General features: G+C 37.2%; 1 protein-coding gene across 6 annotated transcripts in view; it reads right to left on the bottom strand.

Annotated features, from left to right (window-relative positions):
- SMARCC1 (SWI/SNF related, matrix associated, actin dependent regulator of chromatin subfamily c member 1) overlaps nucleotides 1-27,889 on the bottom strand; it is a 172,170-nt gene that overhangs the window by 59,044 nt on the left and 85,237 nt on the right. For all 6 annotated transcript variants that reach the window (XM_035703279.2, XM_049098009.1, XM_049098010.1 and 3 more), the window contains 7 exons: nucleotides 27,140-27,211; nucleotides 24,866-24,979; nucleotides 23,910-24,063; nucleotides 23,314-23,427; nucleotides 17,427-17,486; nucleotides 9,779-10,037; nucleotides 8,858-9,019 (listed from right to left, as the gene is read on the bottom strand). In XM_035703279.2, the coding sequence (XP_035559172.1) occupies nucleotides 8,858-9,019; nucleotides 9,779-10,037; nucleotides 17,427-17,486; nucleotides 23,314-23,427; nucleotides 23,910-24,063; nucleotides 24,866-24,979; nucleotides 27,140-27,211 (935 nt within the window). The remainder of the gene's footprint in view (nucleotides 1-8,857; nucleotides 9,020-9,778; nucleotides 10,038-17,426; nucleotides 17,487-23,313; nucleotides 23,428-23,909; nucleotides 24,064-24,865; nucleotides 24,980-27,139; nucleotides 27,212-27,889) is intronic.

Here is a 27,889-nt window from a genome sequence, read left to right as displayed (position 1 = left end):
ACCTGGGTCTTTTCCTACTATATTTCCCATAGGATATAAAGCAAGAAAGTACAATGGAGCTATCAGGTCTTTAATGAACTTTGTTCAATGAATGAACAACACAAAGACATACCAACATATTTTACTTCTGGCAGCATACTACAATAGAAAGAGGTTGAGCTTTAGGATCAGAGATTTAGGTTCAAAATTTAAACAAGCCTATAGTAAGCTGACAAAACTGTTCTCTTGGTTTTACAATAACAACAGTGCTGGGATCCCTGGGTGGCGCAGTGGTTTGGCGCCTGCCTTTGGCCCAGGGCGCGATCCTGGAGACCCGGGATCGAATCCCACGTCGGGCTCCCGGTGCATGGAGCCTGCTTCTCCCTCTGCCTGTGTCTCTGCCTCTCTCTGTGTGGGTGACTATCATAAATAAATAAAAATTAAAAAAAAAGAGTCCTTCTCCTTCTGGCCTTCAAAAAAAAAAAAAAAAACAACAACAGTGCTACTTCCTCCAAAGGATTATCAAGGAAAAAAACCTCAAAAGACCAATCAGAAATCCCCTATATAACGTGTTACAAAGAAATGCTGATTTGCAGCAAGTTCTGGAAAAATGTTTTAAAATTCTTTTCATTTCTTTTGTCTTAACTTCCCTCACCTTCCCCTATAACGCAGGGCAAATAAAATCTGATAATATTTTTAGTTAAATGTCAAAGGTCTCAAATATCAGTATTATTTTTTCTATTCCCAGAATGGTCTCTGGCCAAACAAAAACAAAAAATCATACAGATTTAGAGACGTCAGTAGATACATTGGTGAATGACTAGAGTTAAAAAACATGAACTGACAAGCCCCTTCTGAGAAGTGAGCACTCATTTCCTCAAGAATTTCTAGAAGTCTCCTAATGAATATAAGAGGTGTTTCAGATCTGTGTTCATCTACCTTTACTTTTATTTTACCAAACACTACCCCCATTCAAAACCCACAATGAAAACTCAGGTTAATGGGAGAAATCCAAGAGTCCTGTATTTCATAAGGAAATTTATTTTTTCCTATATTATCATTTTACCATTGTTAATACATATAAGCTAACATAGGCAAAACAGTAAATTAAGTATCACAATAAAAAATATGTGAACTTCCCACTGAACAGCATTATCCTGATAAGGAAAATCCTACATCACTCTATTTCAAATCAATGTGCTATGTGATAAGGCATTATTTTTTATATCAAGTGTCAGTTTAAATGAAAATTTGATACTTCCTTTCCTTGCTCTCTCTATCTGGAATGTGGTGGCTCAGAAAGGAGGTACACTGCTGACTTCATACCACAATTTTGCTGAGCCAATTCCACAGCAAGAACCATTTGCTGTCTCTTAACTTATTCTATCAGTCACAGCCCAAAATAAATCACATTGACTATCATAGACTAGCATTAAGTTACAATTTTATTTACAACTCATTCTAAGATATTCATATTATGCTGGTATTTTCCTTATTAAATGGTAAAAGGATCCAAATTCTGTTGCTACAACTAGTGAGTATCCACTGCACTTCAGAGAGGTCTTCTGATAGGCTGTTTCCAGATACTATGAATGAATTTTACTTTTTGAGCCATTCAAAGAGTCATCCTGTCACCTCCAGTGCTTCCTGCAGTAGTCTGACCCAAGCTTTGCACACTGTGGAAACCATACCTTCACTACTCAGTCACAAAAAGACCTCACAAAGACGGAGGTCACTAGACCTTGTTTTTGTCCTTCTAAATTAGAAATGGCTAAGTTTGCAACCGGTTTCTTAACCACTAATGCTTTACAGTATCACCTACCAAAATTTTAAAAACAGATTTACATGTAAAATCATGTCCCTGATTTTTGCAAAGTACAGAAACTTCTTTGAATCAAACTAAGAAAGCTCTGCCAACCCTTTGCAATTCCATGACCACAGGGAACCAAAAGACCCTGCAAATGAACCAAAACCAAAAGAAAGTAGAGGAAAGTAAGATACTTCCCAGGCAGGCATTCAATAGGCCTAGAGTTCCCCTGCCTGAGCTACGCACTGGCTGGCAGTGCAGAATCAATAACAAGTAAGAGAGATGTGGCTTGGCTTGCTAATTTGGGTATCCGTCTAAGAAAAATAAATGAGAGTTTTCAAACTAGGAAATACTGTGTGGGTACTCTGTTAAGAACAGGTCAATGATTTGCTCTGAGGGCCGAAAATGAGAGGTTTGATTAATCTGAAAATCGGTTTCCAAATATATCTTGCAAAATGAGACTGCTAGATTGACACTTTTAAGAAAGCAGAGGGAACAACAGGAGTAGGGCCTATGCAACCTTATGGACACTGTAAGATTTTATGTTTGAAGAGACCTCACTGGAACAGAGCACCAAGACATCAGATGGTATCATCTATGGAATACTGACTAGCAGTTTTACTTTTTACTTCACATAACCTTTATTCTGTAAGGATAAACGAAAGAGACCAAGATAAAATGACTGCAGTTGAAGCATAGTTAATAAATTATATACAACTGAGACAGAGATGGAATTAGCCAAGGTGACAGCAAGAAATCTTTAGTTTGGGGCAGCCCAGGTGGCTCAGCAGTTTAGCGCCACCTTCGGCCCAGGGTGTGATCCTGGAGACCCGGGATTGAGTCCCACATCGGGCTCCCTGCATGGAGCCTGCTTCTCCCTCCGCCTTTGTCTTTGCCTCTCTGGGTCTCTCATGAGTAAATAAATAAAATCTTAAAAAAAAAAAAAAAAAAAGAAACCTTTAGTTTGAGTTATTCATCAGAAATTGTTTCATAATGAATGAAAAGAAAAAAATTAATGAATATAAGAAATGTTGGGAATACACTACTGATAATTGTATATGAAATATTTTATCTTGGTGTGAAAATTAGCCTTTTAACATATAGGAACACTTGACAGTTGAGTAGCTAGGTATTGTTTATGAAGACACTTTCCTAAAGTTTTACTCCTCTTCATAATAAAGTAAATAAAGGGGGATCCCTGGGTGGCGCAGCGGTTTGGTGCCTGCCTTTGGCCCAGGGCGCGATCCTGGAGACCCGGGATCGAATCCCACATCAGGCTCCCGGTGCATGGAGCCTGCTTCTCCCTCTGCCTATGTCTCTGCCTCTCTCTCTCTCTCTCTCTCTCTCTCTCTGTGAGACTATCATAAATAAATAAATAAATAAATAAATAAATAAATAAATAAATAAATAAATAAATAAATAAATAAAATTGAAAAAAAATAAATAAAGTAAATAAGGGGGATCCCTGGGTGGCTCAGCGGTTTAGCACCTGCCTTTGGCCCAGGGCATGATCCTGGAGTCCTGGGATGGAGTCCTGCATCAGGCTCCCTGCATGGAGCTTGCTTCTCCCTCTGCCTGCATCTCTGCCTCCCTCTCTCTCTCTCTGTCTCTCTCTCTCCCTGCATGGAGCTTGCTTCTCCCTCTGCCTGTGTCTCTGCCTCTCTCTCTCTCTCTCTCTCTCTTTCTGTGTGTCTCTCATGAATAAATAAATAAAATCCTTAAAAAAAAATAATCGAAAGTCTTTAACAGCAAAAATGTCATCTGATATCACAGACTAGCGTAACTATATAATACATTACAGACAGTACCTAACCATCACTTTCATGTCACACATGAGAGAACTTATAGCTAATGAAGGTAAATAGCTTTTTAAAGTGCTATAGCTATACAAAGAGAACCAAAGGTATAACCTAAGTGTGCAAAATCCTAAAATCCAAAAAACAATGCTGTCTATAAGAGATCTATCTTATATCCAAAGACACAAATAGATTAAAAAGTAAATTAATGGAAAAAAGATATTCCATCCAAACACAGTAACCAAGTGAGAGCAGGAGAAGTATGTTAATATCAGATAAAATTTACTTTTAGGCAAAAAAGATTAAAGAGAAAAAAAGAAAGATGTTATATAATGATAAAAGGACCAATTCATCAGAAAGACAGAGCAATTATAAATACATATGCAACTAACAACAGAGCCTTAAAATATATGAAGCAAAAACAGACAAAACTGAAGAAATATAGATAGTTCAACAATAATAGTTGGAAATTAGAAGACATCACTTTCAATGAAGGATAGACCAACTAGAAAAATGATGAAGTAGACAACTTGAACAACACTATAAACCAGACACACCAAACAAACACAGAAGATCCTGTTCAACAATAGAATGCAAAAGGAATACTCACCAAGACAATATATTAGACAATAAAACAAGTCTCAATAAATCTTAAAAGCTAGAAACCACACAAATTATCTTTCTGAATACAATGGAATGAAAATAAGCAATTGGTAACAGAAAGAAATCTAAAAAATTCACTAATTGGTATATACTAAACAACACACTCTTAAAACAACCCATGGGTCAAAGAAGAAACCAAAAGAGAAATTACAAAATACTTTGAGAAAAATGGTAAAAAAAAAAAAAAAATGTCTGAACTCATGGAACACAGTAAAAGGAGTACTGAGAGGGAAATTTACACAGCTACAGAAGTCAACAGTAATAAAGAAAAATCTCAAATCAATATCCCATCCTCCAAAGTAAGGAAATATTAAAAGAGCAAATTTAGGGGCACATGGGTAGCCCAGCTGGTTGAGCATCTGACCCTTGTTTTTGGCACAGGTCATGATCTCAGGGTTGTGGAAAAGAGGCCCATGGTGGGCTCCATGGTCAGCAGGTAGTCTGCTTGAGATTCTTCCCCTCTCCTGCTACACCTCTCTACCTTGCTCTCTCTCTCTCAAATAAATAATCTTAAAAAAAAGAAGAGCAAACAACACTACAGTGGTGATAACTTAGAGACCGGAAAAACAACAGGAAAAAAAAAATCACTGAAGTCAAAAAAGTTGGTAAAAGTGATGTCTTTAACTAGGTTGATGAAAAAACAGTCGCAATCCTGGAGACCCAGGATCGAATCCCACATCGGGCTCCCGGTGCATGGAGCCTGCTTCTCCCTCTGCCTGTGTCTCTGCCTCTCTCTCTCTCTCTCTGTGTGACTATCATAAATAAATAAAAATTTAAAAAAAAAAAAAAAAAAAAACCGTGATCCCTGGGTGGCGCAGCGGTTTGGCGCCTGCCTTTGGCCCAGGGCGCGATCCTGGAGACCCAGGATCAAATCCCACATCGGGCTCCCGGTGCATGGAGCCTGCTTCTCCCTCTGCCTGTGTCTCTGCCTCTCTCTCTCTCTCTGTGTGACTATCATAAATAAATAAAAATTAAAAAAAAAAAAAAAAACAGTGAGTGGACCAATTAAAATCAGGAATGAAAATTGGGACATTACTACCAATCTTATAAAAATAAAAAGGAATGTAAAAAATACATTATGAACTTTTTAAAAAAACAGCTTCACTGAGATACAATTCATATACCATACAATCAACCCACTAAAAGATGCATTATAAATTAGATGACTTTTAGTATATACCCAGACACATGCAACCATTACCACAGTAAATTTATACAACCTTTCCATCACCTCAAACAGAAGCCCCATACCCTTTAGCTATCATTCCCTTTGCCCGTTCCCCCTAGCCCTAAGCAACCATTAGTCTACTTTCTGTCTCTATAAATCTGCCTATTCATGACAGTTCATATAATTGGAATTAAATTATATATTGTCTCCTCTCACTGTTCTTATTTTTCCATCTACAATGTTTTCAAGGATGATCCATGAGGTCACATATGTCAGTACTTCATTCCATTTTATGGATATTATTCCATTATAATATCACATTTTGTTTATCGATTCATCAGCTGATAGACATTAGAATTGTTTACACTTTTGGTTCTTATTTTTGTGTATATGTGTGGCCAACAAATTGAACAATGTACATCAAATAATCAAATTTCTAGAAAGACACATACTACCAAAACTGACTCAAAGAGAAATATGAAACTTAAATAGACGTGTAACAAGTAAACAGATTAAATAAATTCTTAGGAAAAAGGGGGAGAAAAAAGGGACACCTGGGTGGCTCAGCAGTTGAGCGTCTGCCTTCGGCTCAGGGCATGATCCCAGGGTCCGGGATCAAGTGCTGAGTCAGGCTCCTTAGGGAGAGCCTGCTTCTACCCCCGCCTATGTCTCTGTCATTCTCTCTCTCTCTCCCTCATGAATGAATAAATAAAATCTTAAAAAAAAAAAAAAAAAGGAAGAATACATTAAAAAAAAATTCAGGACTTGGGATGCCTGGGTGGCTCAGTGTTTGAGCATCTGCCTTTGGCTCAGGATGTGATCCTGGGGTTGGGGATCGAGTTCCCCATCAGGATCCTTGCCGGGAGCCTGCTTATCCCTCTTCCTGTGTCTCTGCCTCTCTCCGTGTCTCTCTTGTGAATAAATAAATAAAATCTTAAAGATATATATATATATAGGGATCCCTGGGTGGCGCAGCGGTTTAGCGCCTGCCTTTGGCCCGGGGCGCGATCCTGGAGACCCGGGATCAAATCCCACGTCGGGCTCCCGGTGCATGGAGCCTGCTCCTCCCTCTGCCTGTGTCTCCGCCTCTCTCTCTCTCTCTCTCTGTGTGTGACTATCATAAATAAATAAAAATTAAAAAAATATATATATATATAGAATTTTTACAAATCAGGAATTGATGGCTTCCTATGTGAATTCCACCAAACTTTTTTTAAGATTTATTTATTTATTTATTAGAGAGAGAGAGAGAGAGAGGCAGAGACACAGGAGGGAGAAGCAGGCTCCATGCAGGAAGCCTGACGTGGGACTCGACCCCAGTCTCCAGGATCACACCCCGGGGGCAGGCAGTGCTCAACCACTGCACCACCAGGGCTGCCCTCCAGCAAACATTTTAAATGAATAAGCATCAATAAATTCTTCAAAAAATACTTCAAACTCTTCAAAAAATAAAGAACAATTCCTAACTCATTCTTAGAGGTTAGTACTATCATAATATCAAAACCAGATAAAGTCCCCACAAAAAAAAAAGTACTAAACAAATATCCCTTATGAATACAGATGCAAAAATCCTCAACAAAAGTTGAGGATACTGGGGAAAAAAAAAAAAAAACTTGAGGATACTAGAACCAAACTAAATTCAACAGAGTATTATTACATGGTTTATTTCCATAATCTATCAAGTGGGCAAAACCATGGAATCAATCATTCCCAGGAATGCAAAAGTATTTTAACAGGCAAGAATCAATTAATACAACATATTTAAAGAAAAAAGTAAAAACACTACGTCATCTCAACCGATACAGAGAAAGCAGTTGGCAAACTCCAATACCTTTTCAGGATAAAAACATTCAATAAATTATGCATAGTGGGAATTTCCTTAAACTTGGTAAAAAGAATCTAGGAAAATCCAACAGCTAACATCATACTTTTTTTTTTCTTTTTTTTTTCTTTTTCTAACATCATACTTAATGATGAAATGCTTTCCCCATAAGATCAGGAAAATAATTTTACTTCTAAAAGCATTCAAAAGAATAAAACATAAAGAATAAATTTAACTAAAGGAAATGGAGACTAAAAACTTCAAAACAATGCTTAAAGATCTAAATAAATGGAAAGACATCCTGTGTTCAAGGATTGAAAGATTTCATATTGTTAAGATAGCAACACTCCCACTGAATTGAATGCAAGTGAAAACCCACTTCACAAACACATTGAATACTTTAAGGGTGGGGGGACGACAAACAACGCAACAAGACAGGACACACAACTGTTGGTAAGGATGTGGGGAAGTCAGAACATTCCTACATTGCTGGCGAAAACATAAAATGGTACAACCATTTTGGATAAGTTTAGTATCTCGAAACCACTATGGATACACTATGGATAAGTTTAGTATCTCGAAAAACTAAACATAAAATTACCAGTTGATTCAGCAATCCCACTCCTAGGTACTGAGAATCAAAAAAATAAAAAAACTATGTTTACAAAACATCCTGTAGATCAACATTCATAGAAGCATTATTCAAAATGGAAAAAATACAAATATACATGAACTGATGAATGGATACGTGAAATGTAGTGTATCCACTGACAGACTAGTATTATTCAGCACAGAAAGGAATGAATTACTGATACATACTAAAACATGGATAACTTGGAAAACTTTAAGTAAGCAAAGGCAGACACAAAAAGCCCACATACTGCATGACTCCATTTACAGGAAATGTACAGAATAGTAAAGTCCAGAGAGAAAGAACACAGGTAAGTTGTCACCAGGGGTGGAGAGAGGAAGAAACGGGAATACATGCTTAGTTGGTATGGGATTGTCATTTGGGGTGATCAAAGTGTCCTGGAGTTAGAGAGTGGTTGGTGATGGATGCACAATACTGCGAATGTACTAGAAGCTACTAGACTGTATACCTTTAAGAGATTAAAACAGAGAATTTATATTATATGAATTCTGCCTCAATTAAAAAAATAACAAAAAACAATGAATAAAACGTATCCAACAACATGTAAATTAAAATAATCACTTAAGTCCTTTCAGTATTCTTAACGTCCACATGCTTAAAATCTAGATCTAAAAACAGGCCGACAGGCCTGGCTTGTTCAGTCAGTGGAGTGTGTGACTCTTGATCTCGGGGTCATGATTTTGAGCCCTAGTTGGGTGTAGAGATTATTTAAATAAATAGATAAATCTTAAAAACTGGCATGAGATACTTCCCAACTGTGATGTTATGAACAGTTCTCAGATAACTATTGAATTCTATCTTCCATAAAAGGAAGGAATAATAGAAAAAAAATCATAAACTAATCTTAAGGGACAAGTTATTACTAATTGTTATTCTCCCTTTTAAGTGCAAACAAACCCAATTACTTCAGGAAGCTGACAGGAAAATACAACATCTATTACTCCTGTCCTCGGGGGCAGCCATAACTCACCAAGTTTCTCTGGCTCATCGGGTCCTGTGCCTGCAATACAGCTGCTTTCCAGGCCGTAGGTGGGATCCACTTTCCCAGAGGCTCGTGCTGCTTCTTGTACTTTCTTGACATGAGCTTCAACCAATTCCAATGGGACCTCCTCTCGGACCCGAGAAAACTCCTCTGTTCAAGAATAAAAACGGAACAGTGGGACTTGGTTTTATACAAGATTTTGCTTTAACGTAAACCACTAGAAAATCTAACATATTAGTGTCTTGCATAGTGATCTTTCTGGGGACTCAGTCTTATCCCAGCAAAACAACAATGCCAAATGAGACAATCATGTATACTGAAGAAATTCGATGATTCTACGTTTTAGCTTACATGTTATAATATCTTATTATATAAATAACACAGATTTCTAAATTTCCATCAGTAACAATCAAAATTTCTGCCCAAACTAATCTACCTCTGCAGGCTAGACTGATATTAAAGCAAACAACAAGGATTAAATAGCCAGAAAGTCAAGAAAGGGTTTTTATAGTGTGAGAAAGTTCCAATTACAATAAAATCCAATAATGTGGGGATCCCTGGGTGGCTCAGCCGTTTAATGCCTGCCTCCGGCCCAAGGTGTGATTCTCGAGTCCTGGGATCGAGTCCCGCATCCGGCTCCCTGGGAGGAACCTGCTACTCCCTCTGTCTGTGTCTCTGTCTCTCTCTCTGTCTCTCATGAACAAATAAAATCTTTAAAAACAAATAAATAAATATTATAATACTTTTCAATATAATATAGAGAGGGTAATATGTGATTTTCTTCTGTATAACTGAAATTAACATAGCAGCGGATAACACATAAATCTGAGACAACATATATATGAAAGAAAGCACTAAACCATTATTTGAAACTACTATGTTGCTGACATGGTTCAAACAAGTCCATACCCAAAGCTGCTTTTGCTGCAGCAGATGCCACACGAGGGTCCACCACAGATGCCAAAAAAGCAACAGTGCTCATGACTGGGTTTCCAGACTGACTGAAAGGGACAGGCTGGTAGGCCAGGGGCCCCAGGGAAGCATCCGAATTCTCAAGGTATGGGTCCTCAATAGGAAGCCTCAGAAAGTGGAGGATGCATTCATCCTGAGTACGACTTCCGACGTGCTCTGACACTTTGTTCCAATCATCCTTGTACATCTCCAGGGCCTGTAACAGAAAAAAACCCAGGAGCTTTAGGATTAGGTAACAAGGAACCAAGATATGTAATAGTATCAGAAGCCTGTGACTGTTCTTTGGGTGTGTTTAAAAAAAAAATAATGAAAATGATTATATGGCACACAAGAAAATGGGTAGGTTTGACTGCTTTCCTAACTACGTTAAATCTCAATCAGGCAAAAAAAAATTAAAAGCATACACACATAAAAGGAAGAACTGTCTTTCATTAATACATATAATCGTTTATATAGAAAATCCAAAGAAATCTACAAAAAGATACTAAAACTAAAAGGTTTAACAAAGTCACAGGAGAGATGTGGAATAGAAAAAAATTTCAATGAAAAGCTTTAAATTGGAAAAAAAAAGGTATTTAAAATACCACAAAAATGAAGTATGTAGGGAACAAATACATTAGGATATCATCTCTCTCCAAGCTCAGTAACAGGTTCAACACAATCCCATTCAAATTCCATGTCTTTTTTGTTAAAAATTAAGAAACTAATACTGAAATTTATAAAATATATAAATACTCAATTTAAAAATTCATAATTTGTCAGAGAAAAATGCTGAACAACTTTCAAAAAAGAGTAAAAGTAGTCTCCAAAGGGGAGAGAGGCACAACGTTATGAAGAAAATCAAGGAAATGGATAAAAAGAAGGTATTCAGTAGTTGATCAAAGCTGCTATTCTCACATGATTCTCACCAGGCACAATTTTGCCTCTTTGGGGACATTTAGTAATATCTGCAGACATTTTTGCTTGGCACAGCTGGGGAGGTGCTACTGGCATCTAGTGAGTAGAGGCCATGGATGCTGTTGAACATTCTACAATGCAAAACAGATCCAGAGCCTGATTTGCTCATCTATGCTATGAGATGAGCTTGCAATGATAAGGATTCTTTCTACGTTTATGAAGGTGAATTCTTAACCCAGGGCTCCAACTGCTGCCCCAGGCTTGTCCTCTTACTAGAGAGGTAGAGGACACCTCACAACTCACATTAGCGAATTGTCTTATTCATTTAATCCCTTGAAAGACAAGGCTAATTCTGGGTTTTCTCTGGACAGCTAGTGGCCTCAGATCGTTCTAGAAGGACTTACTTAGAAAAAAGACCCAGATTTTAACAAAAAAGAAAAATCAATCTCTTTCCTTAGGATCCTCAGGGCCAGAAAGATATAATTGGGGCCATTTTATGCTTCTGATTATAGGGAGATTTTTGGGGATACTATACCAGAGTCTTTTCAAAAAAACTTATTTAAAAAAAATTTTCTTTCTTTAATTTCCTCAGCCAGAATAAATATAGTTCAGGAAGTTCTTTTTCCAGAATACAACTAAGAAATCCTCTGACAGGCAAAATTCAAGAAAGAATCAGTATCGAGAAAAGCATTAGGCAGAGAAAGTGAGGTTTCAAGCCTGGGCACTGATGGTAGTATTACATAACAGGAAATTGAAGATGTTTTCAGACAGAACATGGTGGCAGACTGGCTGGGAAGGAAGGAGAGGGCTGATATATTAGCAAACATTTTATAGTACTACAAAACACCTTCATTCTTTCTGCTATGACCTGGGTCCCTTCATTGCTCCTTACCTGGATTCTTAGAATTCCCTGTTTCTCTATCCTTAAATTCATCCTTCTCCTATTACCAGAATGAGTCATGTCTCACACATGACACGGTCTCTCTCCTGCCTAAAACTATAACCTTGCTCATAAATATCTTATGAAATTAAGTCCAAACAGGATTGGGACTCTGTCCCACTCCACCCCGTGCCCTATTCTTTCAAGTCTGAGGAATATCCAGATCCCAAACACTATTCCTAGTTATTGAAATATTATGAACTAAAGCCAACAACATAGCTGTCCATTCCCAGGAAGCTGTCCTTTAAGGGTCACCCAGCCATTGCACAGCCATCCCCCCTGGACATGACTTGTGCTCCGAGTACAGCTCCAAATGTAAAGCTGAGGCTGTGGCACTCATTTTTTGTTTCAACTGCCTATAAGAAAAGACTTTCCTCAAAACAACTGTTTTTAGTGTTTGTTTTTAATTGGAAGACATACTCATCTAAAATGTAGTTAAAATTACACAGAAAAAAAGGTATTTCTTCACTGGCATGTAAAAGAAAGCTATCAGGTACATGCAAACCATGAGGAACTCTTTGATGCTTACTATTTTCCACCGCTACTGTTTCTGTAATCTAGCCAGTATAAAGCATGTAAAGAACTCTTCTAGCAATCAGAGTTAATAACCTTCATGGCTTTTATCTGCAGGTACAAGATTTCATTACCACTAATTATCTAAGGGAAAATAAATACATAGCATGAGAAAGCAAAGTAGGCATGAAAAAGACTAAAGTTAACAAAGGAGACCCAGTAAGCTCCCAGACGCAGGTTCTGTCAATTTCAAGGACAGGGAGAACTAAAATGATGAGGAAGACTACTGTTACCAGTTGTAGACCTAAGTACTTGTGATCACTATGGAACAGAATGGCACCATTTCTTCCCCCATTCTGGCACCTTGATCCTGTCAGTGCAATTTCAAACTGATAGAAAAACTGAGTTAGCCTTTTGTGACTTCTTAAACTGGTGATTCATTTTCAGTGAAACACCTGGAATTTCTAACACATTTTACAAATGAAATCTACTTGGACAAGTCTCCACGTTGCATCTTTCTCTTATGCAATATATTTTTTCAAAACCGAATGTAAAGCCTTATGTTGGCCTTCATGTTCACCAACTCAAGGTCTCTTTCAAACTGCATTTATTCATCCAGTGTGTAGATTCCAAGCTGGTTATTTGCAAAACTGAAACTATGCCTCCAATACTTGTAATAAGACAATGAATCAAACATAACCACAGATAATAACTTGCAGCATTCCACAAAAGAACTGTGCTCCAGGGATCCCTGGGTGGCGCAGCGGTTTGGCGCCTGCCTTTGGCCCAGGGCGAGATCCTGGAGACCTGGGATCGAATCCCGTGTCGGGCTCCCGGTGCATGGAGCCTGCTTCTCCCTCTGCCTGTGTCTCTGCCTCTCTCTCTCTCTCTGTGTGACTATCATAAATGAATAAATAATTAAAAAAAAAAAAAGAACTGTGCTCTGATGAGAGACCATATCTAATAACATGTTTTTATTTTTTAAAAGATTTTATTTATTTATTCATGAGAGACACAGAGAGAGGCAGACACACAGGCAGAGAAGCAGGCTCCATGCAGGGAGCCCAATGTTGGACTCGATCCCAGGATGCCAAGATCACGCCCTGGGATGAAGGCAGGCGCTCAACCGCTGAGCCACCCAGGCATCCCAAATAATATGTTTTAAAAAATAAAAGCAGGTGCTCTAAGAATAATCTCAAATAGTTGGGATGCTATCTGTGTGACATACCTGTCTAATAAAATGGTGTGATTTGGGGGGAAACCATAAACTTTAACGAATCTTCCAGATTTATATATTTGTTAGGAAAAAAATTGACTGGTTTTGGCTATAAATCCATTAAAAGTTTTCATTTGACTTCATATTCTTAAGCTATTAATTACCAATAACTAAATTAGAGAAATAGAAGGTGTTAGTGGTAAACAATGCTGCTGGGGAGCCTCTGTATAGTGCAGAAAACACCTGTTGATTCAACTGCATGATTAAAAGAAAAACCAACCACTGGACAGGTTCCACCTGCAGGAGAAAAATCCACTATTGTGTTAGGATACTGTGGTTTTCTTGGATATGTTCAGGGTAAACAGCAGCTCAGGCATTCTGTCCACACTCTCTATTTACTATTCACTATTAATATGTGGAAGAGAAGAAAACTTTGATTATCAGTGTGTAGGAAGAACAAGAACTGATGAGGCTGGTGTTCCACCTGGTGTTGCACAATTAAATTTCTCCTCAGAACCCAAAGATTCCCAAAAGGCAATCTGAAAGTTTATTATATTCCAAGTACTGACAACTTTCATGTTAATATCCACGGCAAAAAGACTGGACAAAACAGTCCTGAAACAAATTAAAGGGTGGCTCAGAAAAGAAGCTCTTTGCAGATCACTGATAATGAATGAGTAGAAGAGAGTACATTAAAATAATGGTAAAAACTCAAAAAAAGAGAAATCTTTCTGAAATTTAATCCAGAGAGAGAGATTGTGAATAGAGAATAAGGAAAAGTAGAAGAGGGGTGTAAAAAAGAAAAGGAAGTTGTTAATACACAACTAAAACTTCTTAGAGACACAATAACTGTTTCAACAACTCGAAAAACCAAATTAAAGCAATACAGAACCAGGTGTCATCAGGTCCAGTGTATCTCAGTGCAGCCTGAAGATCCATAGGGCACATTTTCAGGGGGACCCAGAGATCAACCCATTTTCATAGTAACAACAGGACGTTGTTGCCTTTTTCATTACAATGACATCTGTATGGTCGGTGCAAAAGCAGTAGTGAATGAACCACCTACTCTCAGTATTAATCAAGGCAGTGGTGCCAGACTGTCTTAACAAAATTTTGTCATTTTATTCTTCACTGTCACATACTCACAAAAATAATCCAATGTTACTTTAAAATTATTAATTTTACAAATCTAAACATCAAAGCCCACTTGTTTTCAATATTTGGTACTATGAAATGTGAGGTACATGAGAAGATTAAAATAACCATCCAAGCATGATGGCTGTCTGAAGGAAAAGCACTGTGCAATCACTTGAGTTTCGAGCTCAACTAGCCATTTTCATAGATCATTTTTACTAGAACAAAGGGCTAACACACCATAGTTTATAGGCACAGTTATCTGGCAGACATCTTCTGATCAGTACAGGAATTCCAACCTGCTCCATTTTCCAGTGGGCAAGTTCACCCTGCCTTAGGCATCATGGTCGGCCTCTGTTCTGGGGAGGTCACCATCTCGATGCCAAACTTGATGCAGACACCCAGGTGGCAGAGTGTACTCTTGTGGAGAATCCTGGGCCTTAAGCAATCCTTCTCCCTTAGCCTCCTGAGTATGTGGAACATACTTGCCACCACAATGGCCCACTGGACATTTTCTCAAAAGTAAACAGGACTCTCAAAAATTCACTTCTAGGGGCACCAGAGTGGCTCAGTTAATCATCTGACTCTTGATCTTAGGTCAGGTCTTAATCTTAGGGCCAAGTTTGAGCCCTACATTGAGATCGAGCTTACTTAAAAAAAAAAAAAAAAAAAAAGTAATAAAAAATAAAAGGTAATGCACTTCAAAACAAAACAACTATTTGTTGCCAATGATTACATGAAAATTAGAATTCTGAAAAATACGTACTTGCCACAAAAGTCTATCCTACAGAAATATTTATAATTATTTGAAAAGGCCATTGAGATACCCTTCCCATTTCCAAATACGTATCCAGGTCATGCCAGATTTTCTCAATATACATAAATTAAAACAGCATGTATGATGGAAAACAAGTATAAAAATCCAGCTGTATTCTAATAAGCCAGACATTACAGATATGGCTAATGCACATCACACTTTTCACTAATATCTTTTATTTTTCCAAGTCTGTTTCTCATAAAAATGTTAACTTGCAACAGGTTATTGTTATTTTTAAGTGAATTAGTTTTCGCAGTTTTAATTTACAACACAGAAAATACCAACAAAAACTCTTTGAAGTCCTTGATATAATTTTTAAGAGTGTAAGAACATCCTAAGACCCAAAAAATTTGAGAACTGCTGACCTAGTCTAATCTTCTATTCGATGCTTGATTTCTAAACTGCAAACATTACATGTGATATACAAGTTTGGACCAGACGAATACTCTACTGAAACGGAGCTCTCTTCCTCTGTCAATTCATTGCTCTAAAGTTATAAATGGAGCCAGCACTGTAAGTTACCAGCAGCAATCACCTCCTTCCTCCAACTTGACCCCACTAATCAAACTAGAAAACCACATGTTTGTTTTCCCAGCATCACTTGCAGTACTTGGTGAGCTGAAACCCATTTTGATCAATGAGGTAGAAAGACTGACGAGTGGGTTCTGATTAAGCTTTTCATTCCAAGAACAGGCTTCAGGAATGCCCTTTCCAATTTTCTTCCTATTTTGAATGGGGTTATGAAGCCAGGGAACAAACCAGCCCTCCTGTGACCAGAAGAGAACACATGGGAAACAGAACATGGACATCTAAAGAAAGTGGAATAAAACAATAGAAAAGGCAGGAACCTGATGATATACTTGAGCAGTGAAAAGAATGCTGGGAGACATCTAAGTGGCTTAGTTGGTTAAGTGTCTGGCTTCGGCTCAAGGGTCCTGGGATCGAGGCCCCGTGTCAGGCTCACTGCTGAGCCAGAAGTCTTCTCCTTCTCCTTCTACTTCTCCCCATCCTACTTGTGCATTTGCACTCTCTCTCAAATAAATAAACAGAATCTTAAAAAATGGAACTGCCAATCTAAAAACAGCCAGTTGAACAAAAACCCAGTGTCCTTTTGGTTTGATCTATTGCTAGTTAGATTTTCTGTTCTTTATAGACAAAAGCATTCCTAGTAGATTTCACAGTAAACTAACTCATTTAGGTCTAATGTAGATCTCAAATGCACATTCTAACCACAAATACTAAGTAGTGTCAGTCTTCACTTTACCCAATGATTTTTCTATGACAAAAGACAAATGGTCCTTCTTCAGAAATTGCAAATAATTATGGAACCCAATATTCTCTATTTCTTACTCTCTAGGATAGAAATAATTGCTAAGATCTACCTGTGTAAGTATTTGCAATAATCTCCAAAGACATGAAGAAATCCAAAAAGCATTCAACAAGCTGAATGACAGGTATCTTGAACTGTCACTGGTTTACCACAGTGTTCTGCATTCAAGAACAAAATAGTTATTTTCAGGGACAGAGGTCTTTATCTACCTCTCTGGGATCCTTTTGAGAAATATGGAGGTTGTAGACTCAAATGCATACACGCACTAGAGAATGCAATGAAGATGACTGAGGTGGGCTAAGTTGAAAGAAAACTGTAATCAGAAGAAACATTCCACTTCAAAGGAACATCTGCTACTACAGGTCAGCCAATTATTGCTACATGGGAATTAGGTGCCACAATTGCCAGATCTTCCAATTTTGGAGTAAAAATCAGAAATCTAGATTACTCTTACAAAGCTCTAGTATTTGTTTCATAGTGGCAAAGATTTAAAATAAAACAATCCAACCTGGGCCAAAAACACACATATCCAGTCTTGATCTTCCCTACTGATAGCCAGTACATCACTTCAAGGTATGATATTTAAATAATGATGGTTCAAAAAAATTCTATTGAAACTCAATACATGGTTCAAAAAACTTTAGGACTAATTTCCAAGATGTATTTCAAATGTGAGTCACCCAAACTAAGTACCCATCTCCTGTGTGGATATAGGGTCTCCGCTATCAATGTGCTTACCTCCAGGAGCAGGAGGGTCTCCTGTTCAGTCCATTCTCTTCCGGCACTAGCACCTTTACTCTGAAAAAACAAAACCAGAAGTTAGGTACTCATTCCAGAAGGCTGAATATAGCTTGGCAGGAGTCCCTTCAAAGTATGGGGGGCTATTTTGTGCAAACCATCAAATAAATCCCTGAGCAACAGGAATAGAACACTTAAGGACTCTCAACTTCCAACAGAAAGGCAGACCCATTTCAACAGTTTCTTGCTGTCTATCAAGGACTTACAGACCATTTAGATATATTATTTCTATTGTTTTGACTTTTGAAGATATATTTTAATGCATACCACGAATTGGCTATATTATAAACATAATGCAAGTATCTGGTATGACTTGAAGGAAGTACTTTTTCCAAGATTCAAAGACAAACTGTACTACACATAAATTATTCTGAAGGATTCTTTGTTCCAATTGCAACAAGTTCATATTCTCATTTTTAACACCTCTTGATTAAAATAATCACCAAACGATTCCTTAAACTTCAAATCCCTCTTCCCATAAGATTCTCTTTTAATTGACAGTTCACGTAGCACAGAAGTAAAAGAAAGCCAACTTTGTGTTATATAAAAATTAGGATTTATCAATTGATTCACACTTCTTGAGTTGTAAGCCCTGCTCCATTCATAGACTGGCAAAGGACTGGATGTGTGGTATACCTGATATTATTCTAACATATCCCTTCTCTGAAAACTATTTGGGAAGATTACAATTTAATAAGTGAGAGTATTTCTATACTCTGTGATTTCCTTGTGACAATAAAGCTGCTCAAATTATTCAATGCCGCCTTTCTGCATAACTGTGCTACATACCGTGGGTAAAAATTAAATTGTAATTTGCTAGGTTTCCATGGTATTCAATACATATCATTCTGAAATTTTTGCAAAAAATGTATTAAAAATAACTAGTCCTTTAAATAGAGAATAAAGAGGAATCTAAGCATTGTAGAATTCAAGTCTTACAGCATGACTCTGTGAGAAGAAAAAATGCATATAGCTGTAATTCATAATACATTGTTCAGATTCTTTTTTTTTAATGAGATTTTATTTATTTATTCATGAGAGAGACAGAGAGAGAGAGAGGCAGAGACACAGGCAGAGGAAGAAGCAGGCTCCCTGCAAGGAGCCCAATGTGCGAATCAATCCCGGGACTCCAGGATCATGCACTTAACCCAAGGCAGGCACTAAAACTCTGAGCCACCCAGGGATCCCCATTGTTCAGATTACTTAAGGATTACTTTGTAATGATAAATGTTCATCTATTAATCAACCAACCTCAGAAGTGACAGTCAAGCAGATCTGGAGCTCCAAGAGGAACATATTTCATTAACATTTCACCCAAATTCTAAAGAAAACAAATTTGAATACAGGGAAGATCTGAATAGAACCTAAATGTGATGGTATTTATTGGGTAGGTGCGCAGCAAGCATTTCTCCACTTCTCAGCCACAAAGTGTAGTTTTCCCTCTCGATAAAAACTGACTCTGGGAAGAGTATATAATCTCAACAGGGCCCATGAGACGTTTGTGGCCGTTTCTGGAGAATTTTAGAAATTGGTTCTTTTCTATCTATTGAGGTAGAATGTATGTATAATACCCAAATTTTAGGTGTACAGTTAAATACAATTTCATATATACACCCATGTAACAACCACTCAAATCAACATCCAAGGAGTCTCTCCTTTAAACTACAAGTTGACAGAAACTCACAGAAGTACACATTATTCTCAATTCTATAATCACAGGTTAGTTTTTCTTGGATCTGAACTTTATAAAACCATTCAGTGTGTAGTCTGTGGGTCTGGCTTAATATTATATCAGTGACATTCAACCACATTATTCTTAAGAATAAAATTATTTTCATTTCTGTGTTAATATCACATTGTTTGAATAAACCACAATTTACCCATTATTGCTTGATCACTGTTTACAGCTTTTGGCTATCTTAGATAAGGCTGCTAAGGACATCCATGCACATTTTTTAATATATTTATTCTTTTTTAAACTCATTTATCTTATTTATTTAGCCACGAGCTTGGTGACTGGGTATACGTATATTTAGCTATAATAGTGTTCCCTCCACTTTCATTTCCTAGAAGAGTTTATATAGGTTGGTATTATTTATTCCTTAAATGTTTGGTACAAAAGCATCAGAATCATTTGGGCCTACAGTTTTGTTTTCAGGAAGGTGTTTCACTACATACAGATATAATAGATACAAGGCTATTAAGTGCATTAGTTTCCTGTGGCTACTATAATCAAATTATCAACAAACTTAATGGCCTAAAATAACAAAAATTCATTCTCTCACAGCTGAGGACGCTAGAAGTTCAAATCAACACAACTGAGAAAAAAGTCAAGGTGTTAGCAGGGCCACACTCCCTGTGGATGCTCTCAGAGAATTCATTCTATACTTCTCCCGCTTTCTAATGGCTGCTGCAAACTCGTTGGTTTGTAGCCACCTCATTTGAACCTGTGCACCCAAGATCATACTGCCCTTTCCTCTTCTGTCTGCAAATAATCTCTCAGGGTTCATCTCTTATAAGAATACATGTCATGAGGGTACCTGGGTGACTCAGTTAAGTCTCTGACTCTCAACTTTAGCTCAGGTTATGATGACCTTAGGGTTGTGAGATCAAGTTCTGAGTCAGGCTCCATGATGGATGAGGAATCTGCTTAAGATTCTCTTTCTCCCAGGACGCTTGGGTGGCTCAGTGGTTAAGCACCTGCCTTCGGCTCAGGGCATGATCCCGGGGTCCCGTGATCAAGAAGAACCGCATCGGGCTCCCTGCATGGAGCCTGTTTCTCCCTCTGCCTGTGTGTCTGCCTGTCTCTCATGAATAAATAAATAAAATCTTTAAAAAAAAATTTCTCTCGTTTCTTTTGTGATCTTTGTGTCTTTTCTTCTTGACCACTCTAGAGACTTATCAAATTTATTGATCCTTTCAAATAACCATCTTCTTATTTCATTAATTTTCTATTGTTTTTCTGTTTTTGGTTTTTAGCTTAATTCTGTTGTGATCGGGATCCCTTGGGTTGGCTCAGCGGTTTAGCGACTGCCTTTGGCCCAGAGCGTGATCCTGGGGTTCTGGGATCGAGTCCTACATCAGGCTCCCTGCGTGGGACCTGCTTCTCCCTCTCCATCTCTGCCTCAATCTCTCTCTGTCTCTCATGAATAAATAAAATTTTTTAAAAAATTCTGTTGTGATCACTCAACCACATTTATATCACATGTATGAAATCATACAACCATATTTTACAGTAACACTCCTTTAAAATTTCTTGAGACTCATTTTATGGCTTAGTATTGAAGATATCTTGGTGAGTGTTCCCCAAGAACTTTAAAGGAATGTGTTTTAAGGGCGCTGGAGTGGCTCAGTTGGTTAAGCATCAGCCTTCACAGCTCAGGTCATGATCTTGGGTCCTCAGTGGGGAGTCTGCTTTTCCCTCTCCCTGCGCACCCCCCCCCCCACCACACTCTCTCAAATAAATAAAATCTTTAAAAAAAAATGTGTTTTTACTGTTATTTTGCATACAGCCTTCTACATACCAAATAGGTCATATTGGTTTACAGTGCTGGTCTAAGTCTTATCTTACTTTCAATCTACCTATTCTACCAATTACTGAGAAGGCACTGCTGAAATTTCCAACTATAATTGTGTGTCTGCCTATTGTTCCTTTCTATCAGTTTTTGCTTTATATATTTTGAAGTTTTTAAATTAACTGTATACATATTTAAGAAAATTATGTCCTTTTGATTAACTCCTTTATTATATTGAAAGGTGAATGTTTAATTCTGGTAAAATAACCTGTCCTTTAACCCTAAAGCCTAATTTGTGCTAACTTTTGCAATATTAACAGAATGACCCTGGTGTTCTTTGATTAATGTTTAGAAGGTATGCCTTTTCTCATTCTTTTTATGTTTCAAGTGGAGTTCTTGTAGACAATGTATGCTTGTACTTAGTTTTTTATGCAATTTGACAATCTCTGCTGCTTAACAGGAATATTAGAACTACTTACATTTAAGGTTATTACTAGCCCTGGGGCCATATGTACACCTACCATATTGCTATTTTCTACTCAGCACATCTATCCCCCCTGTCTTTCTTCTTCATTCTCTCTTATGGAGTAAAGTTTTTTGGAGTGTTATTATTTTTATCTCCATTATTAATTTATTAGTTACAGATCTTTAAACACCCTATGCTTTATAATATTCATCTCTAACTTGTCCTGGTATATCTTCAAACACTACTTTACACATGGCATCTAGTAGAAGAACTTTAATACAGTATACTTCCAATTCCCCCTCCTATACCTTGAGCCATGTTTGTTCTTTAACATTTATATGTTGTAAACCTAAAGATATATTGTTACCATTTTTAGTTCGAAAAGTTTATTTATTTATTTATTTTTTACTACGAATTAGGAGAAAACCTCTTTTTCGCTGACTGAAGTGTTGACCTCTTCTGGCACTTTCACATGGATCCAGTCCTCTTCCAAAATGCTTTGCAAAGTATTACATAGTTTAACCTGAATCAGCATTTTTATCACATTTCTAAATGATATCAGGACTTTTAAGTCCATGTAATTGTCTTCTTTCTGCCACTTTGGTCATTTCTCTAAGGTATAACCCCCCAAAACAATCACCGTTTAAACAGTCCATATTCCTTTATATTTAATCATACTTTCATTCTTTCCCCTGGACCTATTCCTTCCTAGTCATGTGCATCCATCAGGGATCAAAGTCCTTCATCCTGAAAAACCTCCCTCAGTTTTCCTACACTGTGTACTAGTAATGCCCTCATTCCTTTATCAATGTCTTTATTGCCTTTCACTTTTGAAAGGTACTTCTACTGCATACAGAACTCCAGAACAGCTTCATTTTCAGCGTTTTTAAAGGTTATTATGCTGTTCTCTGGCTTCTGGTGTTTCTGTTGAAAAGTCAGACATCAGTTTTATGACTGTTCCTTTGAATTTAATGTGTTCTCCAACTTGCTCACTGCCTCAAAATGTGGCTGTTTTTAAGATTCGGTTTTTAAGATAAGTTTAAGCATGATATGACTGAACATGGTTTCCTCTGTATCCAACTTTGGATCTGTTCAGATTCTCTTATGAGTTGGTATCTTTTTTTTTTTTTAATCAAAAATGTTCAGCCATTACATCTTCAAATACACTTCTGCTTCATTCTTTCTCTTCTTACAGGTGTCTAATGATAAACACGCGTCCCTTGCATTCTGTTTTCTGTCCTCCTCCCTCACCCAGCTGGCTCTACTACCCAGTCTGAGCTTATTTATTTATTTATTAGAAAGATTTTTATTTATTTATTAATGTAGACACACAGAGAGAGGCAGAGACATTGGCAGAGGGAAAAGCAGGCTCCATGCAGGAAGCCCGATGTGGGACTCAATCCCGGATCCAGCATCACGCCCTGAGCCAAAAGCAGACATTCAACTGCTGAGCCACCCAGGCACCCCCAGTCTGAGCTCATTTAATCCTGTCTTCTGTTGTGCTCAACCTGCTGCTAAAATCACCCAATGAGTTAATTTCGGGTGTATTTTTTTAATTATCCAATATTCATTTGATTCTTTGTATAGATTCCAATTATGCTGAAATTCTCCACTTTTTCTCATTTTATTTAACATATTAATCAGAGTTAGTTTAAAATACCTACCATTCTAACCATACAGAAAAAATGGTAAATGACTTGTTTTATAAAATGCCAACAGAGTAAGTAGAATGTGTACCCTTTTACATTATAGACAGTTAAGTTTCTTATGAAAAATGACACTTCTTAGGACAAAGAAGAGGACATGCTGGATTGCAGCCCAGTTGTTTCTAGAAAAAAGTCCTTACCTTTGCTAAGGTTTTCTTGGAGTAAATGTCAGTGCGAAGACCAAAGTTCTGCAAATCAATTGGTTTCTCCTTGTTCTTCTCAGGAAAATTTAACATCTGCTGAGCAGCAGGGACCTAGGAGTTGGACAAATGATAGATGGCTGTATTAACCTCTACAAAGTAAGGGGGGATAGAAGGTTTTACAGTACTGTTTAATACTGACATGTAAGGAGATTTTATTAAAAAAATAAATATCCAAACCTTTGCCCTACACTTCCAACATTGCAACATACTATATAAGCAACATTTTTCTGCCTCTCTTAAATCCCAGAGAAAACAGTAAACAGATTTTCTTTAATATGCTCTACCATTTCATGTAAAGAACAATTCTTGCCCTAGACTCATGCTACTCTAACTTAAGGCTATATAAAATCTGGTTAACATACTAATCTTTTCAAGAATGTATGTGTGTGGATATCCACTTTCCAAAAGTTAGGAAAGGGAAGAAGTTTCACACATCAGTGTATAATCAGTGTAATAATAATGCCTGATACTAGTTTTTTAGTGTAATAATTACTAATACTAAAACTATAATATTAATGTAATAATTAAGTTACCTGAGGTGATCGAAGATGTAGAGGCACAAGCCCAGAGGGGGTATCAGCTAACACATTAAAATGAGGAGTAGGAGGAGGTCCCATTGCCATGGGTCGACTTTCTGGATCCACTTGGTAATTAACAAGCCCCCACTGCTCTAAAAAGGCATGAACCCTGGAAGAGTAAAGCTCATAAAGTTAAAATCTAGGGAATGTATCTCATTTCCTTCATAACCATTATCGCATTTCATTAAAAAATAAAAACAACAAAACAAGTAAATGTTCTCTGCAGGCTATGAACCATCATAAAGTTAATTAACAATTTTGGTTTGTTGTATGAGGGACAATTTCTGTAAATTCAAAATAATATTGACAGCAAAGCGGGATCCCTGGGTGGCGCAGCGGTTTGGCGCCTGCCTTTGGCCCAGGGCGCCATCCTGGAGACCCAGGATCGAATCCCACATCGGGCTCCCGGTGCATGGAGCCTGCTTCTCCCTCTGCCTATGTCTCTGCCTCTCTCTCTCTCTCTGTGACTATCATAAATAAATAAAAATTAAAAAAAAAAAAATATTGACAGCAAAGCACCCCAAAACCCAGTACAAAGCCTAATTATTTCAATCACAGAAATCAGAGAACAAATGTTCATTGAAGTCCATGGTGAAAGAACTCACACACAGACCAAATTCAAACAGAAGATTCACATGTGATTTGCTTCTTTAGATAGATCTACTGTACAGAGCTTATCCACTCTCCATCCCTGGTCGTTTTAGGATTTCATTATAAAACAAAAGATGTCAGTTATAAAAATCTTAAAATGAGGAGAAAATGCCACGGTATTAAATATACAACTAAATAAAAGATATTTGATTAAGGTATTTTATTAAGAAAGAAAAGATCTTGTTTCATCAAACATTAAACAGCAATGCATCAGTAACCACCTAAAGTGAAGTGTCTGAGAAAAACTCAGGCATCTTTACCTCATCACAGCACACACGTCTCCAGTCAAGTTCCTCCGACAAGCAGTGCTGGTTAAATACTCTTGTGGGTTTAGGCGATATGTGTCAATCATAAAATTTCGATATGCCAAGTATCTAAAAAGCAGAGGCAAAATTCATAAGGCAGACACACATCCTTTCAGAAATAACAACTCACAGAGCCCAAAATTATCATATTCCAACCAAATCCACCAAAAAGTCAATATTCCAACCAACAATAGTATTGACTATTTACAGTCATGAATGTAACTAAGGATAAAAACCCCTAATATGCAAAAGAAAACCCACTATTATTTAAAAACAATAAATAAAATGGAGTAAAATCTGATGAAGTTAAAGTAACACAGGGCGCCTGGCTGGCTTAGTTGATAGAGCATGTGACTCTTGATCTTGGGGAGGGGAGTTCAAGACCCACAATGGGTAGAGTTCGCTTAAAAATGATGATGATAATAGTAATGTGAACATAAATACAAAAGTGGTCACAGTGGTGAATGGATAAATCCTTAGTTCCCTGCTGAATTTGCAAATAACACCTGGTCACTTAGGCTGTCTCCCAACTACTGTGTATCCTACCATAATTCATTTAAATCTCACAATTTCTTCATAAAGTAGGGTTTACTACTATCATCTCATTTATCAACAAGCAAATTAAAGCACAGAGTGATTAAAAACTGTGTCCTAGACCACAAGGCTAGTAACTATGGAGCTAGAATTCAACATGGTGGAGGGAGATACTCTGGAATCTATGCTCTTAACACATGTTCCATCTCATCTCTATATTCTTCCTAGAGCTACATGTGGGTCAGGTCAGTGGCTATATACCCAGTTAGGCAAGGACTAGAACCCATGAGGGCAAAATCAAAGCTAAGACAAGAACAGATAAAAAAAAAGAGAGAGAGAGAGAGAAACTGATTTTTTGAGTCACAGCAGATTTCACAACATCCCTAAGCATTTCTATGACAAAATATTTAAAACAAGTGAAAAGAAGCTAGAGAGCTAGCAAAAGTTCTCACCACAAAAGTAAAACAAAAATCTAGCAAGTTAAGGGTGACTACATCAGAGTAGAGAAGGTACCCTGCTCAAAAAAGCTCTCGTATATGGACAAGTGGATAAACAAAGATCTAAAGATAAATTTTTAGATTTACGGAAACTAAAATGCTAAATTGTGCTTTTAAACAAGAGACTGCCAAGAACTGGAACTATTTACAAATGGTAGCAATTGCCAAGTTAGCCAAAAGAATATACCATGTCTAACTAGATGAAAAAAAATTATCAGGGTTTCTTATACCAAATCTGTGATTGTGGTTTTAAATGAATCCTTACAGCTTTGTTATAGAAAGGTTGAATTATCTTTGACATCTAATCTTCAAATCTCAAACTATCATGGACAATCTTTTACAAGAAAATATTATTCAATTATTCCAATATGTGTTTTATGTGGACAGTTATCCTTCTCTACCAATTTAAATAAGAGACATCTATTTGTGAAGTCATGTGAGCATAGCAAACAATGAATTAATACTAAAAGGTAATATACAGAAAAGTATTTATAGTATGATATAGGTATGGATTTATTTTCGGGGACAGCGTTTCCAGAAATGTGTTTTTAGTGGTCACTAGGCAAAGGCAAAAATACTTCCTGACAAGATTCTTCCATCCAATACAAGATTCTGTATTTCCAATGCAAAAGCACAACAATGTTTTATGTACTTAGGACCGATTTACAGGCAGCTATGTCATATTTGGCATTCTTTAAATTACTAGTCATTCATCAGGAAAATTAGATAAAGATTCCCACTTTCTCCTAAATTATTATACATAAATATATGTTATCTATAATACATATGTATATATAAAGTAAGGTAAGAACTGTTAGGGAGAAACCTAAACCTGTTTTAGTGAATGCCTGTTACTGAATCCAATCTCAGCTGTTAAAAGCTGACAGGCTTGTAGTTCAAGGTTGTAGGTACAAGATGTGAATGAAGGTAGAAAAAATCCAGAACAATTTCCTTACAGCAAGGAATTCTGTGTGGCTAAGATATGAACACTGTTCTGAATGGAATAACACATTGGCAAACTTCCACACATTAGCAAAAATGAACTAAAAAATATGCTTTAAAAAACCTCTGCCCCCCCCCCAAAAAAAAAAAAAAAAAAACCTCTGCCCAACACATTCAAATGAATAAATTTTCTAGACACTGGCCCCATTCTAAAGTAAGTAATAGTATCAGGATTACATCTTCACATTTCACTCACATTTCTGGAGTCTTGGATTTGTTTTTTCCATTGAAAAACTCAGGAAGAGCACGCCGTTCAATCACGTGAATACTGGGGAATGGAAAAAAGTCCTCTTAGAAAAATAAAATCTTGAAATTTGAGCTGTTTAATTTTTAAAGTAAAACTGATAAATCCAAAAACTGAGCATTATTTTTAAAAATTAATTGGCTTGTAAAAGTTCCTATGTATTAACAGGCTATATTAAAGAAAGCTTTCCCTCTCTCACCCTTGATAGTTAATTGTAGTTTTTCTATTCCTGTAACCAAACTCAAAAACTTCTACCAACGCAGTGAAAGTTACAGATTTTATAATGTTCTTGACATAACACATGACAAGCCACAAAATACAAAGAGTTCTTTGGAAATTGGCTGACAGACATCATAGTACTTAGCATGGCAACAAACTGATGAAGTGAACCACTGGTCAAAAGATGATGGCATTTACAATAATCAGTTTCTCAAGCTCTTTTTTTTAAATATTTTATTTATCTATTCATGAGAGACAGAGAGAGAGAGAGGCAGACACAGGCAGAGGGAGAAGCAGGCTCCATACAGGGAGCCCGATGTGGGACTCGATCCCAGGTCTCCGGGATCAGGCCCTGGGCCGAAGGTGGCGCTAAACCCCTGAGCCGCCAGGGCTGCCCTGTTTCTCAAACTCTTAACATCAGTGCGGTCTTTCGCCCAGTCCTCAGAAACTCTGTGCTAAGCTGAATTTTTTTAAAAGATTTCA

Source organism: Canis lupus, chromosome 20, assembly GCF_003254725.2.
Source record: "Canis lupus dingo isolate Sandy chromosome 20, ASM325472v2, whole genome shotgun sequence".
Lineage (NCBI taxonomy): Eukaryota > Metazoa > Chordata > Mammalia > Carnivora > Canidae > Canis > Canis lupus.
The sequence above is the reverse complement of the archived record's forward strand: the minus strand, read 5'-3'. Positions and strand labels throughout refer to the sequence as shown.